This window comes from Canis lupus, chromosome 11, assembly GCF_048164855.1.
Source record: "Canis lupus baileyi chromosome 11, mCanLup2.hap1, whole genome shotgun sequence".
NCBI lineage: Eukaryota > Metazoa > Chordata > Mammalia > Carnivora > Canidae > Canis > Canis lupus.
This window is the reverse complement of record NC_132848.1, coordinates 66387705-66411683: the sequence shown is the minus strand read 5'-3', so window position 1 is coordinate 66411683 and position 23979 is coordinate 66387705. Positions and strand designations below refer to the sequence as shown.

The following is a 23979-nucleotide window of genomic DNA, read 5'->3' as shown; positions in this document are numbered from 1 at the left end:
TAGGATTGCTCTTCACTAAAATCAAACTTGTACATTTCTTAAAACCCAATCCTCCTGTTATAGTCTGTGGACAAAAATGCTTCAAAGTAACCGTGATAACTCCAAATTTTCTAAAAAATAAAACCGAAGCCTCTTAACATCATCCTGCATATGCCCTATACTAGCTTTAAACTCTGCGATACTAAATAGCCAATGATTAAAGCAGTGTTGAGTATGCTGTTAGTTTAAATATGTGATTCACATTGTTGGAGCAGCTCTGGAAGAATGAAGGTGAGGAAAGGGGAAAGGCCAGAGGCTATAAAAAGAAATCTCTATAGAAGATTAAGGTACAAGTATGAGTAGTGGATAAAGGCTAAGAGAAAAAACCGGCTGAAGGTGGAACTAGGCTGACCGCTTCCTTGTGAGAAGTATGAATGAAAGAAAAGGCAATAATTTAGAAAGATATATATTTGCTCAGCTTGTGCTTTCAAGAAAAAAGGTAGAGTGGACTGGAATCCTGCAAGGGTTTAAGAAATAGTATATTTTAAAGTGGCAAAAAGGAACTGTTGGGAATGATGGAAAAGTTCTAATTTTTTATTTTGATGGTAGTTACATGACTGTATGCATTTGCCAAAACTCACACCACTAAAAAGAGTACAGTTTATTATATGTAAATCACACCTCGATAAACCCTCAAAAAGAAAAGCCATTCAAAAAAAAAAAAAAAACCAGCTAAAATGCTGATTAATCTTATAAGGTTTATCAAAATTGCAATAAAACACAAAAACAAGAATAAGCATCTAATTTTAAACTATTTGGGGGTTTATGTTTTACAATGCTGAAAAATATAAACAAATTGTTTGAGGTATATAGTGAAGCATGTTTTTTAAATTGTGTTTCAATCTTTCACTATTAATGTCTCTCTTAAATGGAAATTGAAGTTTCTGACATCTCTCCAGCAGAATCCACTGGCTGAGAACCTCAGCCAATAAACAGGAGCCACAATTAAAGAGGCAGATACAGAGACTTGGCATCTGGCTCTAGACGTGGAGAAGCAGACATCAGACATAGCCCCCATATGCTCCACAACCAGAAGACTAGCTACATGCTATAAGCCTATTATTATGACACCCCTATTTTTCTCAAAGCTTTTTTTCCTCTTAAATTTTCCTCCCATCCTCAGAGAAGTCCTACCCTGAGGTTACCCAGGAGACCACCATAACACGAGGATGTCTTTCCTGAGCCTTCATGCAAGTTAGATGCTTCCACAGCATCCAATGGACTGCTTTATCACACTATTCTGTAGGTAGCCGTTTCCTCCACAAACTCGAGGCCAAACTGCTGAAGAGAAAAGAAGACTTATTTTTGTAGCCTCAGCTAGTGACTGGCAGAGGCCACTAAGAGTTTCTTCAATGAGATTCAAGATAGTTCTGCATTAAAGAGAGAGAGAGAGAGAGAGGACAGCCCATGTGGCTCAGCGGTTTAGTGCCGCCTTCAGTCCAGGGCCTGATCCTGGAGACCCCGGGGATCGAGTCCCACGTCAGGCTCCCTGCGTGGAGCCTGCTTTTCCCTCTGCCTATGTCTCTGCCTCTCTCTCAGTCTCTCATGAATAAATAAAATCTTAAAAAATAAATAAATAAAAATAAAGATGGGGGGGAGAGAAATTCTTAACCTTTATAGGTCATGAACCTCTGAGAATCTGAGGGAAGCCAGGAAATCTATCCTAAAAAAAATATGTATTTATGCAGTTTTACCTATAATTTCAAAATATCTATGAAGGGTCTACAATCCTTGCAAAGACTTCCCAGGGTGAGATGCCTGGTAAACATTCCAGTTTCATCTTGACTACACAGTGGGACAAGCAGAGTCTGCTATCCACATCTCATTTAAAATAAGGAAAATGAATTGCAGTTAACCTTTAAACAAATGAGAAGTTGGAGTACCAACACCCCTTGCAGTCAAAAATCTGTGTATTAACTTTTAACTCCCCCAAAACTTACCCACTAATAACCTAACTCTGAACTGGAAGCCTTACCAATAATATAAGCAGTAGATTAACACTTATTTTGTATATGTATTATATATTTTATTCTTATAATAAAATAAGCTAGAGAAAAAAAATCATAGGAAAAAGAAAATATATTTACAGTATTGTAAAAAAAAAAAAAAAAAAAAAAAAAACCTCATGCATAACTGGACCCACAGAGTTTAAACCAATGTTGTTCAAAGGTCAACATGGGTTTGAACTGTAAAATATCCCCAAGGAATTACAGGGCAGAAAGGATTGTAGGTAGGCTTGGTCCATCCATCTTGTTTAATATAAAAATTCTCCCAGAACTAGTCTTGTAGGTTCAGGGCTAGCATATAGTAAATAAATGTAAATTCCCTTACAGTTGTACCAGAGTTGAAAATGTGAAATAGGAGAACCTCACAGATATATTATTCTCATCTGATTATATAAAATGTCTACATAAAAGATAATCTTGGAGACGGTAATAAATAAAATTATCTGCATTAGGCCTTAAAAAACACGAGCCAAGGTCCAAAAAGAATCTCTGTAGGTACGGGTTGAACAGGGGATAATGGCATGTTCCCAGGGCAGTACTACCATCTATACTTATGTTATGATTTTCCCAAGAAACTCAATACTGTGGGACTGGATTGTCCTCTGCTCTGGACACAAGGGCAGTGGTTAAAGACCCTGATCCAACACAATTACCTGGAGTCTCTCAATGCCAATCATGGAATCGATTTTAAAATGGCCACATATTTATCATTACTAGTTCTGTAATGAAATAAATAAGTAACCAAAATGAAATTAAGAATTACAGGCCCAAGATCAGCCTTCTTAGTCACGTTTCCTTCCAGAAATAAAGAGCCCCTATTATATGAAGGCATGTGAAGGAAGGTAGCCCGGGGTGGGGGTGGATCGGGGGGGTTGTTAAATACTGTTGATTTCATTCATCCTAGAATCAAAAGGTAGGGAATTAGTGCTTTAGCAGTACTTGCTAAATTAGTATAAATATGTTTGTTTAGATTGGTAGTTCTATATATTACCAGTTTAAAACTTTTTTTTTTTATCAAGGAAAAGATAGATTCTTTGGTATCCAGCCATATTCTTAGGACCATTTCCTTAAATATCACTATTTCCTTTTTGTGGAGTACTTTGACATTCAAGATCTTATTTTTCTTTGTAAACACATAAAACAAATCTGTAATGGCTATATCACTTGCTGACTACAGTTGGAAAACTCACTTGACATAGGATACTCAAAGCAAACCGTCTTGTGTCATATCATGTCGAATCTTTAGCCAAACTATCTCCAGTAAGTCTTTCAAAAAAGATGTGCAAACATTAGCTGCACAATATGATTCATCTTCCAAAAAAAAAAACATTATGTATTTTTACTCTGCACACATATACTAACTTTCCTGGATGCCTTATCATTTAAACATACACATTTTAATGTTTTTACTGATAGACTAAGAAAAGATCTCTATTTTATGGAGCACAACAAAAAAATCTGTTGAAGCTAAAGTCACATTATATGATATTCTATATGCCAATTCTCTGCATTAAAAAAAAAAAAAAGAGCTGAGCCCATATAACTCTTCCCCATTCACAAATAAATCCCCACCCTTTTGGAGACTTTAAAACAAGAACAATGAAAAAAAATAAAAATAAAAAAAATAATAAAACAAGAACAATGAGAATCAAGTCAACCAGGGACCTTGTCTTCCTATCTAAATTAAAAAAAAAAAACTTCTTGTTTCTTTATCTAGTTCCCACGCTTCTACACCCAACATATAAACTCAAACATTAAGCTTGGTCAGGAATGAGATATTCACAGATTCTCTAGAAAACAATAAAATGGTCAAATGAAACTGTATATGCCAATTGGTCCTTCCTTGCTCTAATCCAAAACACCTTAATACATTTTTATAAGACTTTCTCTTATTTATATAGCTGAATGTCAAGATACACTTTGATTATAACATGTATATAATTAATATTCAGAAAACAAAGGCAGAGCATTATCTATACCATAACTCCATAAATTGGGTTCTTTTTTCTTAGCCATAATTCAATAAAATATGGACTCCTTATTTTTTTTTTTTTAAATTAGGCTTCATGCCTAGTGCGGGGATCAAACTCATGACCCTGGGATCAAGAGTCAGATGCTCTACCAACTGAGCCAGTGAGGCGCCCCTGTACTCAATAGGCATTTCAGAAGAACGTGTATGTGCAGAACAAACTCATGGTTGCCAAAGGGGAGCAGAGCAGGAGATACAGGCTTCCAGTTATACAATGAGTAAGTTACAGGAATAAAAGGTACACCACATTGAATACAGGCAATGGTATTATAGTAGTTCTGCATGGGGACAGAATGTAGCTACACTTGCAGTGAGCGGTGAGCATTGCAAAATGTATAAAAATGTCAAGAATCACTGTATTGTACACGTGAAAGTAATGTAACATTATGTGTCAACTACACTTCAACAAAAAGTTGTTTTGATTTAAAAAAAAAAAAAAAAACACATGTACATGCTTACTGACCAGAACTAAAATGAACTAACATAGTAGGCAAGAGTGAGTAAAATGTGCATGATGTAATAAGCACTTGGGAGACTGAGAAGTCACTGAACTCTACCTCTGAAACTAATGATACACTATATGTTAATTGCATTTAAATTTTTTTAAAAGAAAAAAATAAGAAAATTTTAAAGTAAAATGACAACATAAAATTTCAATGCCTACTTATAAGGCAGTTTCCTGGAGGCCAAAGAAGTAAAGAAAACTACTGAAGAATTTCTATAAATAAGTATATTAAAATGGGGTCAGCAAAAATTTTCCATGAAGGACCAGGACAGAATTCTGTTAGGTTGTATAGACCACATGGCCTCAATTCTCACTCTTCAACTCCACATTGTCACATGACAGTAGCTATAGGCTGTGTTCCAATAAAACTTCATAAAACAAGATGGCCAACTGGTAGTTGGCCAACTCCTATACAAAAACAGAGATACCCTATAATGACAATGTTTATGAGCACAGCTTTGATGCAAGGCTGACGTGAGAAATATTACTCTAAATAATTATTCTCTCACAATACTTTCTTTTTTGGTTAGAAGGCTAAAGTATCACCTGCATTTAAAAATCAAAAACCTGTGTGTACTAAGGAAAGTTGTGTTTTGAGAGGAAAACTGATTTGTGTATAATCTCTATGACAAAAGAGAAAATCTGCAGGGAAGGGGATAAGGAAAAAGGGAGCTAGAAAAATGTAGGGAAGCAAGGTGAACAACATTGTCTCATGATCTATAATCTCAGAACTATTTGCAAAAGTTGTTAACATACAGAGTAACATCTGTGGCCTCAAGAAGCTCGGGACATAAAAGAGCGAACTTATCTTTTGCCTTCTGAAACCTTCAACATTAAGGGCATATGGGATTATAAGTATTTTTTTAAAGATGCTTAAAACCTAGGTTTCAAAATTTTTAATGAAGACTTATACTTTTATAAACAGAGAGAAGACTTCACAAATCAAATTAAGCCAGAATTCTATTTACTTAATTCTTTTTCCCTATCAACTCTGTATTACTCTCAGTAATTATCACTACAGGCACACAGCCTCTTGAAAGTGTCTGTGAGAACCTTCTTGGGGATGGTAGTACTGAACTGGAAAAATCCCTAGGTGGTTCTGGTCCCTCCCTCCTTCCCTTCTTTCTGTACCCTGCAATGCCTATTTAAAGAAACCCTTCTTTATATTACAGTCCTCTCTCAAAATAAAGAAACCTCTGCCTCTGCCACTGCTTTCTTCTCTCTCTCAAATAAATAAGTAAAATAAAATAAAATAAAAACAGATAGGTAGATTTCTCACTGGCAAAGCAGAATCTTGAACCTTAAACTGAAAGTAACAAATCTGTGTTCTTTCTTTCAAGGTAGGCTCTATCATCAAATGGTTAAGTTTATATAGGAAAAAAACAAAGTCCAAGTATGCAAGCAAGAATTACACCTTTACACCCAGGTCTATCATTAATTAAAAAAATTAAGTTATTTCAGTTAGGAATACATTTCTAGGCAAAAATCAAAGTTACTTAAAAGGAGAGAAATACACTTGCCTAAATTTTTGTTATAACTTTAGGCCTATTCCAAGACATTTTTAAAAATCTGACTGAATTTACAAATAGCCCGTTTTTTAAAAACTAACTATCCTAAAGACTTCTATTCTTTTTTGTTTTTCAGGAGAAAATATTATTAATTCTACACTAAAACCAGAAAAATAAATCATAATTCATTCACTAAAGCCAAGGAATCAAAGTCCAAAACAGTAGACCTTAAACACAGACATGCACATAGATACACATACACACACACACACACACACACACACACACACAGAGTAATTGGCAAGCAATATATGCAAGTAGATTTTTAATTTCAATATCAAAAATGAGAGACTCCTTTGTTAGGTGGGATTTATTTATTTATTTATTTATTTTATTTATTTATTTTTTTTTACACTGAGCATATAATTCAGAATTTTAACAAGTTTAAGAACTGAAAAGCATTTTCCACATACTGGAAATAAAAGCACTCCTAACCAGGAACTGTAGATTTTCCCAGGAAAAAAACACGAGAGTCTCCATTAGCTTAAGCCACAATAAATGGTATATAAATGAATGCATGGTTATGTTCCAATAAAACTTTACAAACGGTCAGTGGAGCAGCCTTCAGGCAGTACTTTACCAAACCTCTGCTTTCAACAGCATTGTTTTAAAGCCAGTATTGGATTACCTAAGATTGTAGACATTTAAGGGGTGCCTGAGTGGCTCAGTTAGTTAAGTGTCTGCCTTTGGCTCAAGTCATGGTCACTGAGTCCCAGGATCCAGCCCCATATCGGGCTCCCAGCTCGGCAGGAAGTCTGCATCCCCCTCTGCCCCTGCTCTCTCTTTCCTGCTCTTTCTCCCTCTCAAATAAATAAATAAAAAAAAAATCTAAAAAAAGATTATAAACATTTAAGATATAAACTATCTACATACAATTGCTCCACCCTACCAAGTCTCTTCTACCTGCAATGAAAAGTGCTACAAAGCAGATGTCAAACGAGAAAGAAAAGTCAATACTTTACCAAAACTTATTCTCTAGACAATAAATGCATTTAGATCATCCACTCAACAAACATTTGCTCAGGACGCATGGTCCCCTGACTTCAAGGTCTAGCATGAAAAAAATACACACATACAATCAACTACTACTCAAGCCAGCTAAGTGCCACATGTACTACCACTAGTACCTGAAGAATGCTTCATGGTTTAACATGTTTCCACATATGTTTCTTAATAAAGCCTCATGGCAACCCTGTAAAATACCTAAGTCACTTGGTATTATTCTCATTTTACATAAAGCTCATAAGTAGTAAAACTAGGATTTGTGCCTATAATACTACTGCACTACACTTCTTCAAAGCAGATTTATGCTAGGGGTTGAAGACAGAGGTGGAGGCATTTGGAATGAGCAGGATTTTGATAGGTAAACAGTCCAAAGTATTCCAAGGAAATGACATACAAAAGTCTAGAAGCAGGATAATACAACCTGTGAAATGCAGGCAGGGGAAACAGGGCTATAAAGATGGGTTGAAAGCATGAGGAGAGCTTTAAGTAGATGACATAGCATCTGTACAAGACACTATAGGCTGTGAGAAATCAGATGGTTTGGGAGAGAGAAGGAACATAAATGAAGCTCTTACTGTGTGTTTGGTACTTTGCAAAAGAATTGCCTCGTATTCAGGGATGTTAAGTTATGAGGTAGTGTTACAGGGAGATTAAACTTTCATAAATCCCCTGCAGGACTGAAAAGATAGGACTAACAAACAGGAAGGAAAGCAGTAGGCTATCTCTGTAGTTTCGGCATGAGGGAAGAGAATGCAAAGCAATTCCTGTCTATGTCTAAAATGATGGTTCTTATAGTATCTCCCCAGTACCTCACCCCCAAATTTAAAACCAGGCCTTGAATTACCTTAAATTTTCCTACAATTTATCTAAAACTTACCGAATCTTCTGGAGGTCTCTGTATTTTTCCCCAATCCACAGAAGGCCCCTTTTCTTGCAAAAATCTATGAAATAGCTTCCGAAATCCATCAAGGTCTTTTTTAGTGTGCTATGAAAATAGAAGTTCTTGTTACAACTAGCAAAATGCCTACTATTTAATAAATATAGATACATATTATACATTTAAAACACCTTTCAATGAAATTCTTATACTATGAGAACATGAAGTACAGCAGAGACTTTTTATACCCCCCACTTAAAAGAGGAAGAAAACCTAAGAACCACACTTAAAGGAATGCAAGCAAATAATCTTCCAAATCTCCCACCAGTATCATGTAACCTGAACACTATTTGGTCCATGAGAATTTCAATAGGTTCTCTATATTTATTTGTCAATATCTTTCTCTACCTCTTTTAAGTGAAAATTAATCTTTACCTAAGGAAAAAGGAATAAAACACAACTAAACTCAAAACATAAAGTACAAACTAAAATTTGAAAATGAAAAGGATGATCTATTGATTTATAAGTATAAAAAGTAAAAATACCTGTCTATGCTGGGAAACTGCTATTATAGCTGACAAAGTAGCATGGTTCTATTAGAATTGGCTCTCTGGAAAAACGCATGCAGCAGGATATATGGCTGATAAACTTCTCACAATTCTAAGTTTTTCTACCCAATGATATTAGAACACAGGACAAATAAAATTTTGTTCTGATTCTTTTATACTTTAGAAACTTCCTAGAATTAAAAAAAGAAAGGACAATGGCTTAACAATGGGCAAATGTTGAAAATCCTTAAGTGTTAAGTAATCCTAATGTTTTTATTGCTCTTATATTTTGTATTTCAGGCTGGATGATCAACAGCAGCAATAGCAACTCAGTATGCAGGTGGATGGAAGCAAAAAACATTGTAAAATCCTTACCTCAAACTCATGTGATGGTGCTGTGGTAAGTATTTTTTCTAGTTCCTTCTTCACAGATAATTCTAGCTCTTGTCGAATGACTTCTTGAAACTGAGAAGCACCATCTTGAGACATGGCTTTGCTAAGATCTTAAAAACATAAAACCACCAACAGAAAAATCAGACAGCCATTCAAACAGCTGGTAAGCTATAAATGATTTATTTCTAGTGTGCCAGCAAATGAGAAGGGCTCAATCCTATGGTGCTATCACCCACTTGAAGGATTTCGGTAGCGTCAACTAATTAGGACTATATAATCATATGGCCTCAAATTTGGTACACCTATATGCATTCCTAGTATATCTAAAACACTAATAAAGACTTTTGGGAAGAAGGGGCAGGTGGGACTAAAAGGATTAATCTTCATTTGTGTGTATAGTTCCATCTCTACTAATGTTTCCCTCTTAGCCATCAAAGCTGGAGAAAAATAACTGGAATAAGGGTATATTTTACGGAAATTTCCCTTATGGAACTGCTGCCCGATAAGAGAACCGAAAGGGTTTAGCAACTTCACAGAAGCAAAAAATCCCTTCCCCTCCAGGCCACATGAAAAAATTAAGGAATTCTTTCCATTTTAGAAGGGAAGCCACTCCGGTTTCACATCCATTACTAAAGAAAAACTTGAGAGATACTGGCAACTCCCAGGCACCTCTATGGTCAAAATTTTCACTTAAAAAGATGCAGGGTCTGCTTCCCTGCTTCTTGTCCTCAATTTCAGCCAAGACTTTTCAGTGTTTATCTGTGTCAGACAAGACTATCAGGGCTTTTGGCATAGCTGGACATCTCTGTGACAGATGGATCTCAATAAAGGTGACTCACTAATGGTGACAGAAATGCCTGATAGATGAAAAGAAAAACAGAAAAGTAGAGAAAAAGAAAACATCCCAGGTCTAACTACCTTGGGAGAAAAATGCCAACACAGGTTCTTTTACATGCTTTAGCCATCTAGATAGTAATTACTTATCTAAATAAGGGATAATCAGACTATATTGTTCACCTTACCCTTTTTCTTCAGTAACTAAGCCATTTTATAAACGTAGTTTTGAAGTTTATGTTCAAACATGTTTTTGACAACTACTCAGTCCTACAAATGTTGATTTAGTAGAATCATATTTCAATAAAACTAAAAATACTACCTCCTACACACCATAAATATTTTTTAAAGATTTATGTATTTCAGAGACAAGACTAAGGGGAGAGGAAAAGAGGAGGGGATGAAGAAGGGAGAATCTCAAGAAGATTCTAAACTGAGCATGCTGCCCAACCTGGGGCTCAATCCCAGGACACTGAGATCATGACCTGGGCCAAAATCGAGTTCCATGCTTAATCAACTGAGCCACCAGGCATCCCCACCATAAATTATTTTGTTATCTGGACAGAAGAAAACATTTAAACAGAATTAAAGCCAACATAATATTTTTAGGATACTTTTGAGAGCAGAAATTAGTAAATTATGTAACTCTTAAAGCAATTTATTTAATGTAGACAGCTTCTCCTTCTCCCAAATACCTAAAAGTGTTAACAAATGAGCTATTTAACCTTCAAGCTCTTCAAAAACCTTTTAAAATCTGTTTTCTGTCATGTTTAAACCCAAGAGGAAAAAAAAAAAGAAATTTGGTGAGAGCACATAATCTAATCCTAAAATAGCCATTTTTTAATGGTGCTCTTTTTATAGGCATAAACCACAACACAACTAAGTTTATAGACTCCAGTAAACATTTTAAGTGACCCAAACAGTGGTCCATAAATAACTTCTTTGAGCTAAGAAACACACCTGTGTGTTCCATAAATAACCTAAATGTATGTTTCCACTAGTGAGAGGCAACTTGATTATCCTATGTAAAAATTCATGACAATGGATGAGCATGTTTGCATAACTATGATAGGTAACTAAAAACTCCTGCAGAACATTTTAAACTAGAGTCAACATGACATTAACTATACAAGTTCATCCCTTGGCTGACTTAATTGTATCCTAAAATAGGTCACAGTTTAAAATCCCCCTGCCCCAAACCTCCTGCCTCAGGTATACCTGGGATATCTCTCCCCCAATCTTTAAGCCAACACCCATATTAATATTTAAGAAATAATTTGGAAGAAAAGTCCACTAAATATAAAACCTCTAAATCAAGGAACACATGAATTCTTTGATTCTGTGTCACACATGGATTAAAATAGATCAAGAACTTTATAATGATTTTTTTTTAAAGTTTTTGTTGGGATCATAGACATCTACAGACTTGCTGCTTTGTTGCTGAAGTTAGATCCTGAAAGCCAGCATTCTCAGTCACATTCCTAAAAATTAGCAATGGAAATTTAACTTATATTCTGGGCAAATGCCAAAATGAGGTAACAACAAATGTAACTGCAAGGTTTAAAAATAACTATAGTGGCTTCTTGAGATTTGTCTACATGAAAACGATAAAAAAATAAAAATAAAAAACTAATTGAACAAACACCCCATCAAGCTTAAAGAATCCCTCTGCAGAACAACTGCCTATCAATCTACATGATTTAAGGTCAAAACACATAGAAACCATGTCACAATCCTCCCTACAGAGCCAACCTAAGAAGGCTGGCTGAAAGACACATTTACTACTACATGTGATATTATGCCAGCTGCAGGGAGTTCAACCCTTAGAATAAAACAAAACAAAACAAAAACAAAAAACAAAAAAACCCAGACACAGATTCAAACTCAAGTTGTAACAAATATCCCTAACCTTTATTCCTCCCATTCCTTTGATATAGCACCAAATGCAAAGAACAATTTGTATTCCTTCTAGCCACTACAAATACAAACAGCTAATACAACAAAGAATGTTATAAAGAGCCTATCACACACACGCACAGAAAAAAATAAAGAGCCTATCACCTCTTCCACCCTATTCCACTGCTTTTTCCTTCCCTTTCCTCTGGGCAGTGCTACTATGAAGTTTTGTTTTCTTAGGGACTAAACAATAAAGAAGGGCTTTTAAGGATTAAAGAATATGCAAGAATAAGGACTTATGCTTAATCAAGAAGAAAGTCTATCCTAAACACCTGACACAGACTGGGAGGCATAGAGCTAGAAACCATTTCCCTTAGCAGTGACCTCCTTATCCATTCCTGAGTTTTCTAAGAAAGGTCTGGAATTTCTGGTAGGAAAAGAAGTATGGATTTTAAAAGTTTTGTTGGACTTAAGATTCTCAGGTTACACTTCTGGCAAGGACAGTTGTGTTTCTAATGGAAGGTCAATTAAAGAATCTCCTGAATAATACAAGATTCCTAACCTCCCAAAATGTTTTATCCCTTCTCACTTCCTAGCAATAGGGAACTGCTCAACTTTGGACAAAGAGTGGATTAGGAATCAAACATTTCATTACTGGGGTGCCTGGGTAGCTCAGTCAGTTAAGCAACCAACTCTTGGTTTCAGTTCAGGTCATGATCTCAGGCTTGTGAGATCAAGCCCTGCATTGGGCTCTGTGTGGGGCATGGAGCCTGCCTAAGATTCTCTATCTCTCATTCTGCCTGCCTCCCCCAACACCTGCTTGTGTGCACACTCACTCACTCTCAAAAAAATAAAATAAAAAGGAAAATGAAAAAAACAACAGCTATAAAATTAAAAAAAAAAAACATTTCAATACCTTGGTCTTAACTCAAAATATTTTTAGAGATGAAAAGGAGCATTTTATCTACCCTCAACATTTACAGATGAAGAAACTGAGGCTGAAATAGTTAAATGAGTTATTTTACAGATGAAGAAACTGAGGCTGAAATAGTTAAATGAGTTATCCAAGGTCATAGAACCAGCTAATGCTGGAGCTCAGAAGCAGAGCCAATTTATTCTGAGTCCCATCCCACGACAGTGGGGTGGAAATACCATGCTCATTTTTTCCTCCTAGTCTGACTCTCTTTAATCCTTGGCACAAAATCAAAAATAACACTCCAAAAGTATTTCTATCAGAATGTCTTCTTACACCCAATGGAACAGATAGGAAACTCCCCTCCACATGGGGTCACTACAATTGTCCTGGTTGACTTAATTTGGGATAGAACAAGCAGTAACTTTTTTTTTTTTTAAGGAAGTTTTTTTTTTTTTTCCCTGCTATCTTTATTTCCTAATTCTTCCTTGTTCACAAGAACTAAAATTTCAACATCATGGACTTTCCCCTATCTAACTGGGAGCCAAAAAAAAAAAAAGAAGAAGAAGAAGGAGAAGGAGAAGGAAGAAGAAAGAAAGAAGAAAAAAGAAAGAAGAAAGAAGAAGAAGAAAGCAACAAAAGCAACAGAATCAAGTAGGAGACAATCTAACAAGTGGTTGTTTTAATTCAGGTGTTTAATTTCATCCATTTCATCAACTAAGAGGTATAGATTATATATCTCTTATACATATATATTATATATATTATACATAATACCCTTCCCTGACATGGGCACAAACAAAACAACTTCACATTCTAAAGGACAAAGCACAGGCCAGGGAAAGACTACAGAAGGAATACATGAGCAACAGAGAGGTTAGAAGCTCTCCTCAGGTCACCTCCCCATCCACTACCACTCATTAGATCTATCAGTCCCAACCTTCCTTGGAAACCCACAATGAGAGGAACCCAAAGTCAGAGAACTGGAGAGCTCACTTAATCTTCAACAGGAAATGATTTGTGATATAAATATGGTAGAGTTCTCAACTCATCTGTATTCCAAGACTCCCACTGGGTGGCCTGAAATCACAGGTAGTACAGACTCCTATATATAGCATGTGTTTCCCTGTACATACAGAGCTACGATAACATTTAATTTATAAATTAGGCATGCTAAGAGATTAACAATAGGATAATTGTAATGTACGAGAATAGAAGTTTCATGAATGTGGTCTCAAAATATTGTACTGTAGTCTGTCTTGTGATGTGAGAAGATAAAATGCTTACATGATGAGATGAAATGAACGATATAGGTAGGCATTGTGGTATAGCATTAGGCTACTGCAGGTATACCTTGTTTTATTGCACTTTGCAGATATTGCTTTTTTTTTTTTTAACTGAAGGTCTGTGGTAACCCTGAATTGAGCAAGTCTATCAGCACCATTTTTCCAACGGCATTTGCTCACTTTTGTGTCTCTGTATGCATTTTGGTAATTTCACAATACTTCAAATTTTTTCACTATTGTTATCTATGTTATGGGGATCTGTGACCAGTGATTAGGACGCACTGAAAGTGTAGGTGATGATTAGTATTGTTTAGCTGCAAAATATTTTTAATTAAGATATGCACACTTTTTTTAGCCATAATACTATTGCACACTTAATAGACTACAGCATAGGATAAACATAACTTTTTAAAATATTTTTATTTATTTATTCATGAGAGACAGATAGAGGGGCAGAGACACAGGCAGAGGGAGGAGCAGGATCCCTACAAGAAGCCTGATATGGGACTCGATCCCAGGACCCCATGATCACACCCTGAGCCGAAGGGAGACACTCAACCACTGGGCCAGCCAGGTACCCCTATACATAACTTTTAAATGTACTGGGAAATAACAACAAAACCCCTCATTTGATTCTCCCTTTATTCCAATATTTGTTTTACTGCTGTGGTCCAGAACCAAACCTGTAATATCTCTGGGGTATACCTGTATTGACCTTGGGACGATATGTCAGGAGGAGGATCATCTGCTTCTAGACCTCAGCTGACTAGCAGGTAAGTGAAATGGCAGATAAGGGCAGACTTAATAGGGCGGACTTAACTTAAACAGTAAGTTTAAAACTCTAAGAATGTATTGATAATTGGAAATAACCATGGATAAAGTTGAGGACATATACAGAGTAGATTTATGACCACTTAAAGCTAACCATCCTCTTTTTGGCTCTCATTGTGGTCCTTAAACTTATTTATGAATACTCCTCCTAGAAAAGCTTTTCTTCTTTGAATTCTATTATCCAATATTACTCCATACCTTTTGCTACCTCTGTGACCGGCCTCAATATTGAATAACTGGCTCTTTCTTCCACTCCCTGAGTTTCCTACAATTCTGTCCTCAGACTACTTTTCCCCTTAATTATTCCCTTACCAATCTCATTACTGATAATTCTCAAATATGGGCCTCACATCCTGATCTTTTTTCCTGAGCTCCAGTCTCACATTCCCTACAGTCTAGTAGACTTTTTTCCACCTAGATCCTCAGGTTGGGTACCTCAAACTCAACATGTCCAAGTCATCTAAATTCACTGCCCTGCTCTCCATGATATGAACATTCTCTTGGTCAGTGCCAGGTGACCTGCAAACACCTCAGCAGAGTTGGCTCTCTGCTCTTTCCCCCTAACATCTAATCCAATACTATATACTTTAATTGCCACAATTCCATTCATTGCTTCTCATTCCTACCGCTGCTACCTTAATTTCCCTCTCATTTTCACTCTCCTGGTCATGAGGACAGCTTTCTAACCAGTCTGCTGCCCATGTGTCACTCTAATCTGATGGTACCAAGCAGAACTGATTGGTCTCCCTAAGCTGCAACCTCAATCATATCATTTCTTTTCTTCATTGATGCGATTTGTATTTGATGAAAAATAAATATGAATTCCTTAGATCTGTCTTAAAAAGCCAAGTTGAAATAACTTTTTGAATAGCCAAAGTTAACGAAAGCACCAAAGCAGATTGCCTAAAGGTTGCAATTTCTTAGTTCATTTGTGATATTTCAGTAGTGCTTCTAAAACTTTAATGTGCATACCAATCACCTAGAGGGCTTGTTAAAACATAGATTCCTGGGCAAGCTCCCAGGAGTCTGACTCTGGGGGTGGGTCTGGGGTGGAGAGAATATGCATTTCTACTAAGTGCATGCTACCTGTATTGCTTTGAGTAGCTCTGATATAAATTATACTCCACTAAATCCATTTGTAGCAGCCATGCACATCCTTCCTCTCCCTACACAGTGTTATTGTCACCTACTGTCTGCCCTAAGGCCATGTGCTTCAGAGATGGTGCCTGGCCCAGACTGGTCTAAAGCCTTCCCAGAGATTGGATTAAGCATGAAATAATAGGATTCTTTTTTTTTTTTTTTTTAAATAATAGGATTCTGGCCAGTGAGCCACAAGGGTATAGTCTGCCAAAGGACTTAGGAGAAAGGTGCTCCTCATGGAAAGAAATAGGGCCTGCTCCACCCCCAGACATATGTTCCTACCCCTCACCTGCAGTTTCTTCTGCCATTTAGTGACCTTAAGGTAAGCTAACTTAAGAATGAGCACGATAGGCTTAAGAAAGCAGAGGAGAAGGAAGAAGAGACTGATGTAGTCTTTATACTCAATGAGCCAACTCTGGAACATCCTACTTCAAGATTCATGTGAATCTCCTCATTTTTCAAGCCAACAGTGTTTGTACATTTCTGTTCCATGAAATTAAAAGCATTCTAATTATTATAAGATTGTCCCAAAACATACATCTCAAGTGTCATTCAACATATTTAGAGCAGGGTAGGCAGAAATGAGAAGGAAAAAATTAGAAATCAGTGGCCTAGCATGAATTCCCAAATCATGAGAATCATCCTAGCCTCCAGGAAATACCTCAGCCCCCAAAAGCTCAAACTCTGCAACTTGAGTAGCTTCTGCTATTTTGGGGGTGATGTAGTGTGTTCTAGGTGGTAGCTTCTGAATATGCAAAGAGGCCTTCCTTTCTATTACAACTCCTTTAATGTGAAGGTTTTAATCACTCCTGCCTTTTTACTATATCAAACACCCCCTAAAGTTTACTTCTTTGCTTAGACGTCTGTCTGCGACACTTTGAGGATGTTAGCCTTGAAAAATGTTTTTCCAACACCTACCTCAGCACCTGACATAGTGCAGGCACCTGATAATGTGTAAATAAGAGATCAAGACTTATATTTTCATATTAGTGGCTTAAGGAGCCACTAATATATATCATTTGTCAGAACTCAGTTCAAATGTAATCTCCTCTAAAAATCTTTCAAAACTAAGTATGGTTGCCCACTACATGCTCACATGGTAAATTCTTCTAATTCTCCTTTATAATATCATGCTTTTTATTGTTTATTCAATGTCTATCTTTTCCAACAAGTTATAATTTCTGTTGGAACAGATCATGTCTAGTTTGTTTGGACTGTATTCCCCCTAATACAGAGCTTGAAACATAGTAAATATTCAAGTAATGTTTATTAAATAATTAGTAAGAGCCTATTAAGATACTGATATGTGATAGAAATACATTAAGAAGGTCGAATCTAGTCTAATGGAGGTGGGGCCTGATAATAGCCAGGATTTAAGTCATGGAGAAGTAGGGCTAAGCAAAATATGGACTGTGTCTTGAGCAGTTGAAGGCCCCAAGGATTAAGACATTGATTTATCAATTATCAGCATGTTGCCAAAGAAATTCCAAACTGATAGCCAATCTAGAGAAAATGACCTCTAAATTTCTTTCCAATTGTTATTATCTTATATAAACACCAACATAATGTTTTCACTAACTTTAGAAATTAAATAAAATTGTACCAATTTATATATTTAGATTTAGCTTAATTTAGGAAGAATATAGTCCATGTCAATCATAAGAAAAATCAATAGTTGATTTTATATAATCTTTTAGTATTAAAGTTAATATTGAGTTTAGACTAAAACTATAGTAGGATTATTTACATTTACATAGTTTTTTTTAAAGATTTATTTGTTTTTAAAGAGAGAAATTATGAATGGGGCCGGCAGAAGGAAAGGAAGTTGCAGGAGAGATAATCACAAGCAGACTCCCCACTGAGAGTGGATCTGGAAGCAGGGCTTGGATCTCATGACCCTGAGATCATGACCTGAGCCGAAACCAAGAGTCAGCCACTGAGCCACCTAGGCACCCCTATATTTACACAGGTTTTCAAATGATTCAGTGTTACATACATTTGAATGCTTAATAAATGTTTTCTGATAAAGGTAAAAGATACCAGTTTTCTGAGAACTATTCCAGCACTGAATATGCAGAGCTACTTGCTAATCAAGATTTTTGCTGATCATGCATTGCTTACTTTAAAGATTGGTTTTAACTGTTAGAATTTACACGTAAATCAGATTTATCAGTAATAATTAATATTAACTTTGCTCTCATACAATAGAGCAGCTCTTAAAGTCTTAAGAAAAAAAAGAAAATATCACTTCTAGAAAACAGAACTTTCAGAAGAGATGTGTCAACTGGTTAATATTACCTAGCATTAATAACAGATACAAGAAGGTATGCCAAGGGGCCTAGAACACTCATTTGTTGAAAGAGGAAGGAAAAGAGATACAACATAAACTCATCATCAAGCACAAAAAATTATTTGGCAGGCTTCCCCTGTAATTTGATATATGTACATTTAGATAAAACTTCTAAGCTTGGAAAAGCTTTAAGGTCAGTGAGTCCTATTCTCTTATCTTTGAGATGAAACAGGGCCCCAGAGACGCTGACGTGCCTAAGGACACAGTAGCAGTGCCAAGCTGGAATCCAAATCCTGGTGCCCTGCTTCTCCTTTCTGAGGAAGGTCTCCCCTTTCTTGGTTCCAGTATTTTTACATGGTTTGTCACCTCCAGGAGTATGCCTGAATGACAAGATGCAAAATCCAACTATGTCTATAATGTGAGATTATTAGGTGAGACTAAAACTAAATACCAAAATAAGCATCCTTTTTTTAAAAAAGATTTTATTTATTTATTTATTCATGAGAGACGAAGAAAGAGGCAGAGACATAGGCAGAGGGAGAAGCAGGTTCCCTGCTGCAGCCTTATGTAGGACTTGATCCCAGGATCACAACCTGAGCAGATGCTCAACCACTGAGCCACCCAGGTGCCCCTGGAGTAAGCATCATTTTATGCTCTCCACCTTTTCCCTCTATACTGTTTGTTTTCTGGGCAATGAAAAATCAAAGAAAGTTTCTCTGCACTCTCTAAATATTTCATTACCAAGGCTAAGCATTTTATCACTGGCATAAGTGAACCTAAAAGAGTGCATAGAACTGTGTTATTCCATTTTCCTGAACTCTTTGAAAGTTTTAAAATTCTAAGCAGGGTTTAAACGTAAATGAAACATCACATCAGCCTTTGCCAGGGCAGCAACCAGAGGAAAGCAAACTACAAACACCTTGTCTGCAAGCCTTTGTGGTCAAAGAGCAATGAAGTTACTATTAAAGGGAATATCCCCAAAAATAAAAAAATAAAAAAAAATAAAAATAAATAAAGGGAATATCCCCTAGAACGGTATTTTTTACACTTTGGTGACTAATATTTAAAAAGTAGACTAAACATAATAGGACTATTTCATGTACATGAATACAATGAAAATTTTTTTCAAAGATACAAGTAAAATCACAGAGAAATGGAATTCTCTTGATTTGCATAGGAAAAAATAACAAATATCTAGAAATGTTTTGGAAAACAAAACATTTTGTTGTTTGTGGAAGTGAACTACAACAACATAGCCAATTTCTCCATGGTTCTCAAAAACAATCCTTAATTGTCAAAATGGTTTGGGGGCACAATCGATTCCGTTTGGCAATGGCTGAAAAAAAAATAAACAATGGGACTATTGGCAGAGGCAGAAATTGAGCCCTCAACAATTACTTTGCAACAAACTAAAGGAGATGTCTGCATCACCAATAACTGGGAAACAGCTTTCAAATAGAGTATTATCCCCTTTCTCACACTTAAACCCAATCAAACACATAAAGTTTAATTTTCTTTTAATGGCTTAGCAAGCCAACTTTCAAAGAATTTAATAAGCTATTAATAGAAAGATGCATGCCTGGTAGAAGAATTTTAGAGGCCTAAGAGATATGGTTTCAATTAAATGTCGTTGTGCCTGGAACAACCCATTAAATCACCCAAGACAAAGATGTCCACAATGCAAACACTATTACACCAAGTTCAAAATATGATAGTTTAGAATAGAAGACATAGGCTGTGTCAAAAGGACACCAGTCTTTAGAAAAAGTCAAGCTTCTCAAGAGATTCCAAGCAATCAGAATGGTGGTAAGTGAATCATACTTTCTCATTCACTAAATCGCAAATGCTCAAAGGATCTCCCCCTAATTTATTAATAATCCTGGGATTTTCTCCAATGGCATAAATTCTGGTTATCAAGAGAAATCACATTATGGAAAGTTAGTACAGTCCACTCTTAATTATTCTTTTTTTTTTTTTTTTTTACAGATAATCCAGAGCTAGTTTCACTTTCAAATATTTGTTTATATTAACTTTTCAATAATGTATATATCTGACTTTCTGAGAATTCCTAATACCCGCACTTACACATAAAAGTACCAAATACAATTTGGTGGAAATAGAAAACCACAGTATATTATTCTTTTACCTAGGGCATTTTCATTATTAGGCCAAGTAATGTTCCTCACACAAATTAAGTACCTCATTATTTTAAAGTTATAATTTTCTATGAAGAAAAAAATAGCACACATATACAGGGAAAAGTTGTGAAGCAACATCACAAGAAAACACCTATTGTCCAAAATTAACATTTTAATTTCCTCGTAATTTTTCAATTTATCTTCAGAATATTAAAATGGCACTTCCAAGAAATATAACAGTTAAGATTTCTTATTTCTCCAATGTTCCTTATCAATTTCTTTTTTCAGGAGGCTTTCACAAATGAAAATCATCCATCTTACTAGAAGAAAGACCCAGTAATAAAGAACAAAGGCAATTTAACCATAGAGATTACAAAGTTCATGATGGAAAACAAAGTTTTCATCAGCTCAACTATCTTGAGTTTCTTTTAATTTTCTATTTATAACTGTGATTCTAATTTAACTAAGTCCCCCTCCCTTTAGCAACATAATGAATTCTAAGCCATCTCTTTAAAAAACGAAGAGTGTGCCTTAGTCATTACTTTGCCCCCTCTACTACTGTCTAAAATCTGTCACAATCCCCCTGGGCTAAAAGCATCCTAGTCATCTCAATAATCAGCAATAAGCTAAATTTAGTTTGAGGATTTGGGAAGAAGCAGGCCAAGGCCCAACCTCCACAGCCAGGCCCCATAATGCATCTCATTCCTATATTCATCTGAGACCCCTTCAGTTAAAATTAGCTCAGCTAATCCTCCTCTGGATAGCTGCCATCCACCAAGCAGGAATCCCCCAAAAAAAGCCAAAAAAAGAGAATTCCAACAAATGGGAAAGTCGATGGGCCTCAAATATTTTTTAAGTGACACAGAGATACTCAAATGGCTTCCGCTGAAAAATAAGTACCTCAATTTAAGAATATTAGTGGACATTTTTATATAATTTAGATAGATAACAGCTTATCAAGAACAATTTTTTTAAAAATTTCTCTAATATATGGTAAAAGTATATAACATGGTCTTAGCTGGCTAGATGACAATAGTTCCTGCACCATTTATAAACTTCAAATCATGTGGAGATATATCATCCCATAGCTCTTAAAACTTTTCAAAAGCAAAATCCCGAATGGCATCCACTGACAAACCTGGCAAAAAACTCACATCAGCTGAAGACCCCTAGCACCTCCAACTGTAACAGGGAATTCCTTCTCACTCAGCTAATATTCACATTTATTTAGAATAATTGAGGGCCCTGCGACAACCCCTGGAGTGGAGAATACTAGCAAATAGGAAGTAATTTCACAAGTGCAGGCAGAAGGTGACCTGAGGGCAGAATGACACCTAGGGAATTATGTCCTAGATCCAGGAAAGAAGAGTCTTCCTGTAAGAAAGATATTTAAGTGCCTGAGGAACACAGACTTGGCAGATGCCCAAAGAATGTTGAACCTTGTTTTGGCCAAGGAATATATACTGAGAGTGTTCTTGCCTATCAACACTAAGCATTTTTATTAACCGAACATTTCTATTTAATGACTTATTGGTCCCAGGGCTTGAGAACAGAGATGCCCAGTTTTCCTACAAAGTTCATTGCCTAGTTGTCGGGGAAGATTCAAGCCAAGAATAGCAACCCCAAGTCTCGTTCAGGAATTCAAAAACATGCGCATATAACACACAGGTATAATACCTAGATGTTCTGAATTTCAAGTGCCTACTGTAAGGGATACCCATGAAATCTCAATACAGTGTACTGCACATTGTAAGCATTCAAAAATTGTTTTGCTGAACTGGACGGAAACAAACACTGTCACTGATTTTGTATTCATATCACCTTGCAAGCTTCCCCCCTCCAACCCTTGCACTTTTTTTTTTAATGTATCAACTCCCAAGTGCTGGAAGACTAAACACCAAACTTAGAATAGGAAAATAAAGAACTGTCATACCTGCCTCGTTTCTATTTACTTCTGTTGATGACATGTGGTTATACTTATGGTGGCAACGTTATCCGTATGACTAATATCATTTTAAGAAGGAAAAGCAAAACTCACTGGCCATTTGGGACTAGGACATTCATTTAATTCATCTCATTTCAGCTTCCCAATAACCCCATAGCAACGTATTAATACCCAATATTTATGTAAGTAGAAACTGAGGTTCAGAAAAGTTATGTATCTAAGATCACCTGTCAGCAGGATTCAAACCTAAATCCAAACCCTTCTATTTTTCATAACATTTATATAATCTAAGTGGTGTTATAAAAAAAAAAAACTACAACTGAAAATAAAAATGTAGGCTAACCTACTAAATACATGGAAAATGCTGAGTTTCTCATTTGGCATCCATGACAAATTCTTCTGGAACCTCCACCACTTCAAGACATTGTATTTCCCCAGGGATATATTATTATCTTTGTCCACAGGGAATGGACAGTCCAGTTGGAGAAACAAGCCATTTGGGTAAGTTTTTAATGTAAGAAGCAACAAAAAGTATTAGAAACGACAAGGATTTTCGACACATTTATATATGACTTTCAACGCTTACTTAGCTGTGACCTTTGGACAAGATACTTAAATTTCCTCAGCTGTAAGGTCATGATAAAAATCTACTTCTTACGGGCTCTTGTGAAGCTTACATGAGACAACATATGAAAACAGAGGCCTAATATTGATTCAAACTTTCTCCTATGGCACGAGCTAACTGTCACTGAGTGGAAATATCGATAAGTGATAGAGCAAAGATTAAACAATTTGATCTGGTACAAAAAAATTCCAAGACAAAAATCCCAAACCTTACACTTGAAAAGTGATCAGTAGAGACACCTGAATCATTAGCCAATTAGGTTTATCATTTGTAATAGCAGGCGTTAATTAAATGTATAGGGGGTTTACACCTGCGATACAAAATTTAAACGATAAACAGGAACACAATCATGTTAAATTTGGAGGGGACGGTATTGCCCTTTTGTGCAAAATAACTTAAAAGGAAAACTACCATTTAAAGCAAAAGTGGATGGCAACTAAATGCAGTATTGGATTGAATCATGGAACAGTGGCCTGAATAACTCTGCAGTTTAGTTAATAGTTCTGTACCCATAATTTCTTAGTTTTGACAAATGTGGAACTTTTCTATAAATCTAAAAGTTTTCCAAGATAAAAAGCTTATTTTCTTAAAAAGCAGATGGCAAGGGAAAGAAATACACATAGCAATTCTTAGCTATTGCCACTTACTTACTTTGAATCTCCTGAAGAGTCATTAACAGCAAAGGCTGTGAAATCAGTCAACACACACCACCTCTGCAAGCTATTCTAACGCGTAACTGTAAGGAATACCTCAAGTGTAATCGTCTTAACTTTTAAAAAGAAGTGACTTGCCCACTTTTCCCTAGCATATTCTTGCAAAAAAAAAAAAAAAAAAAAAAAAACAACAACAAAAACAGCTTTCTGGTAATTTTGCTGTTGCTGTTACAAAACCGGCAAATTAACAGTTACCTCTACTTTTCCATTCTTAAGACAGTTGTTCAATCGGAATATAAAAAGCCTCTCTCACCGCATATAACTTATAACATGAATTTGAAAGTCTAATGACAAGTGACATTTCTGAGCTCAGTGCTAAAATGCAGGCGTAAGTTGTCCCATCTGTTTCCATAATAAGACAGGCAGTGAAAATATTCTTTATTATACAAAACTCAAAG

The 23979-nt window shown here is 35.9% G+C and overlaps 1 protein-coding gene and 1 long non-coding RNA gene across 9 annotated transcripts in view; one reads left to right on the top strand and one right to left on the bottom strand.

The window, feature by feature from the left end:
• UGP2 (UDP-glucose pyrophosphorylase 2) overlaps positions 1 to 23979 on the bottom strand; it is a 66299-nt gene that overhangs the window by 39382 nt on the left and 2938 nt on the right. For 5 of the 8 annotated variants that reach the window (XM_072768592.1, XM_072768589.1, XM_072768588.1 and 2 more), the window contains exons 2-3: positions 8953 to 9080; positions 8030 to 8137 (exon numbers count right to left, since the gene is read on the bottom strand). The exons of 1 other annotated variant lie outside the window; for it this stretch is intronic. In XM_072768592.1, the coding sequence (XP_072624693.1) occupies positions 8030 to 8137; positions 8953 to 9066 (222 nt within the window). In that variant the 5' untranslated portion in view covers positions 9067 to 9080. Of the gene's footprint in view, positions 1 to 8029; positions 8138 to 8574; positions 8769 to 8952; positions 9081 to 23979 lie in introns of all 8 variants that reach the window. 2 more of the 8 variants (XM_072768593.1, XM_072768594.1) reach the window with 1 other exon arrangement.
• Positions 13745 to 18252, top strand: LOC140600353 (uncharacterized). The gene is made up of 3 exons (XR_012003617.1): positions 13745 to 14473; positions 14575 to 14672; positions 16044 to 18252. It is a non-coding gene; the product is annotated as an uncharacterized lncRNA (long non-coding RNA).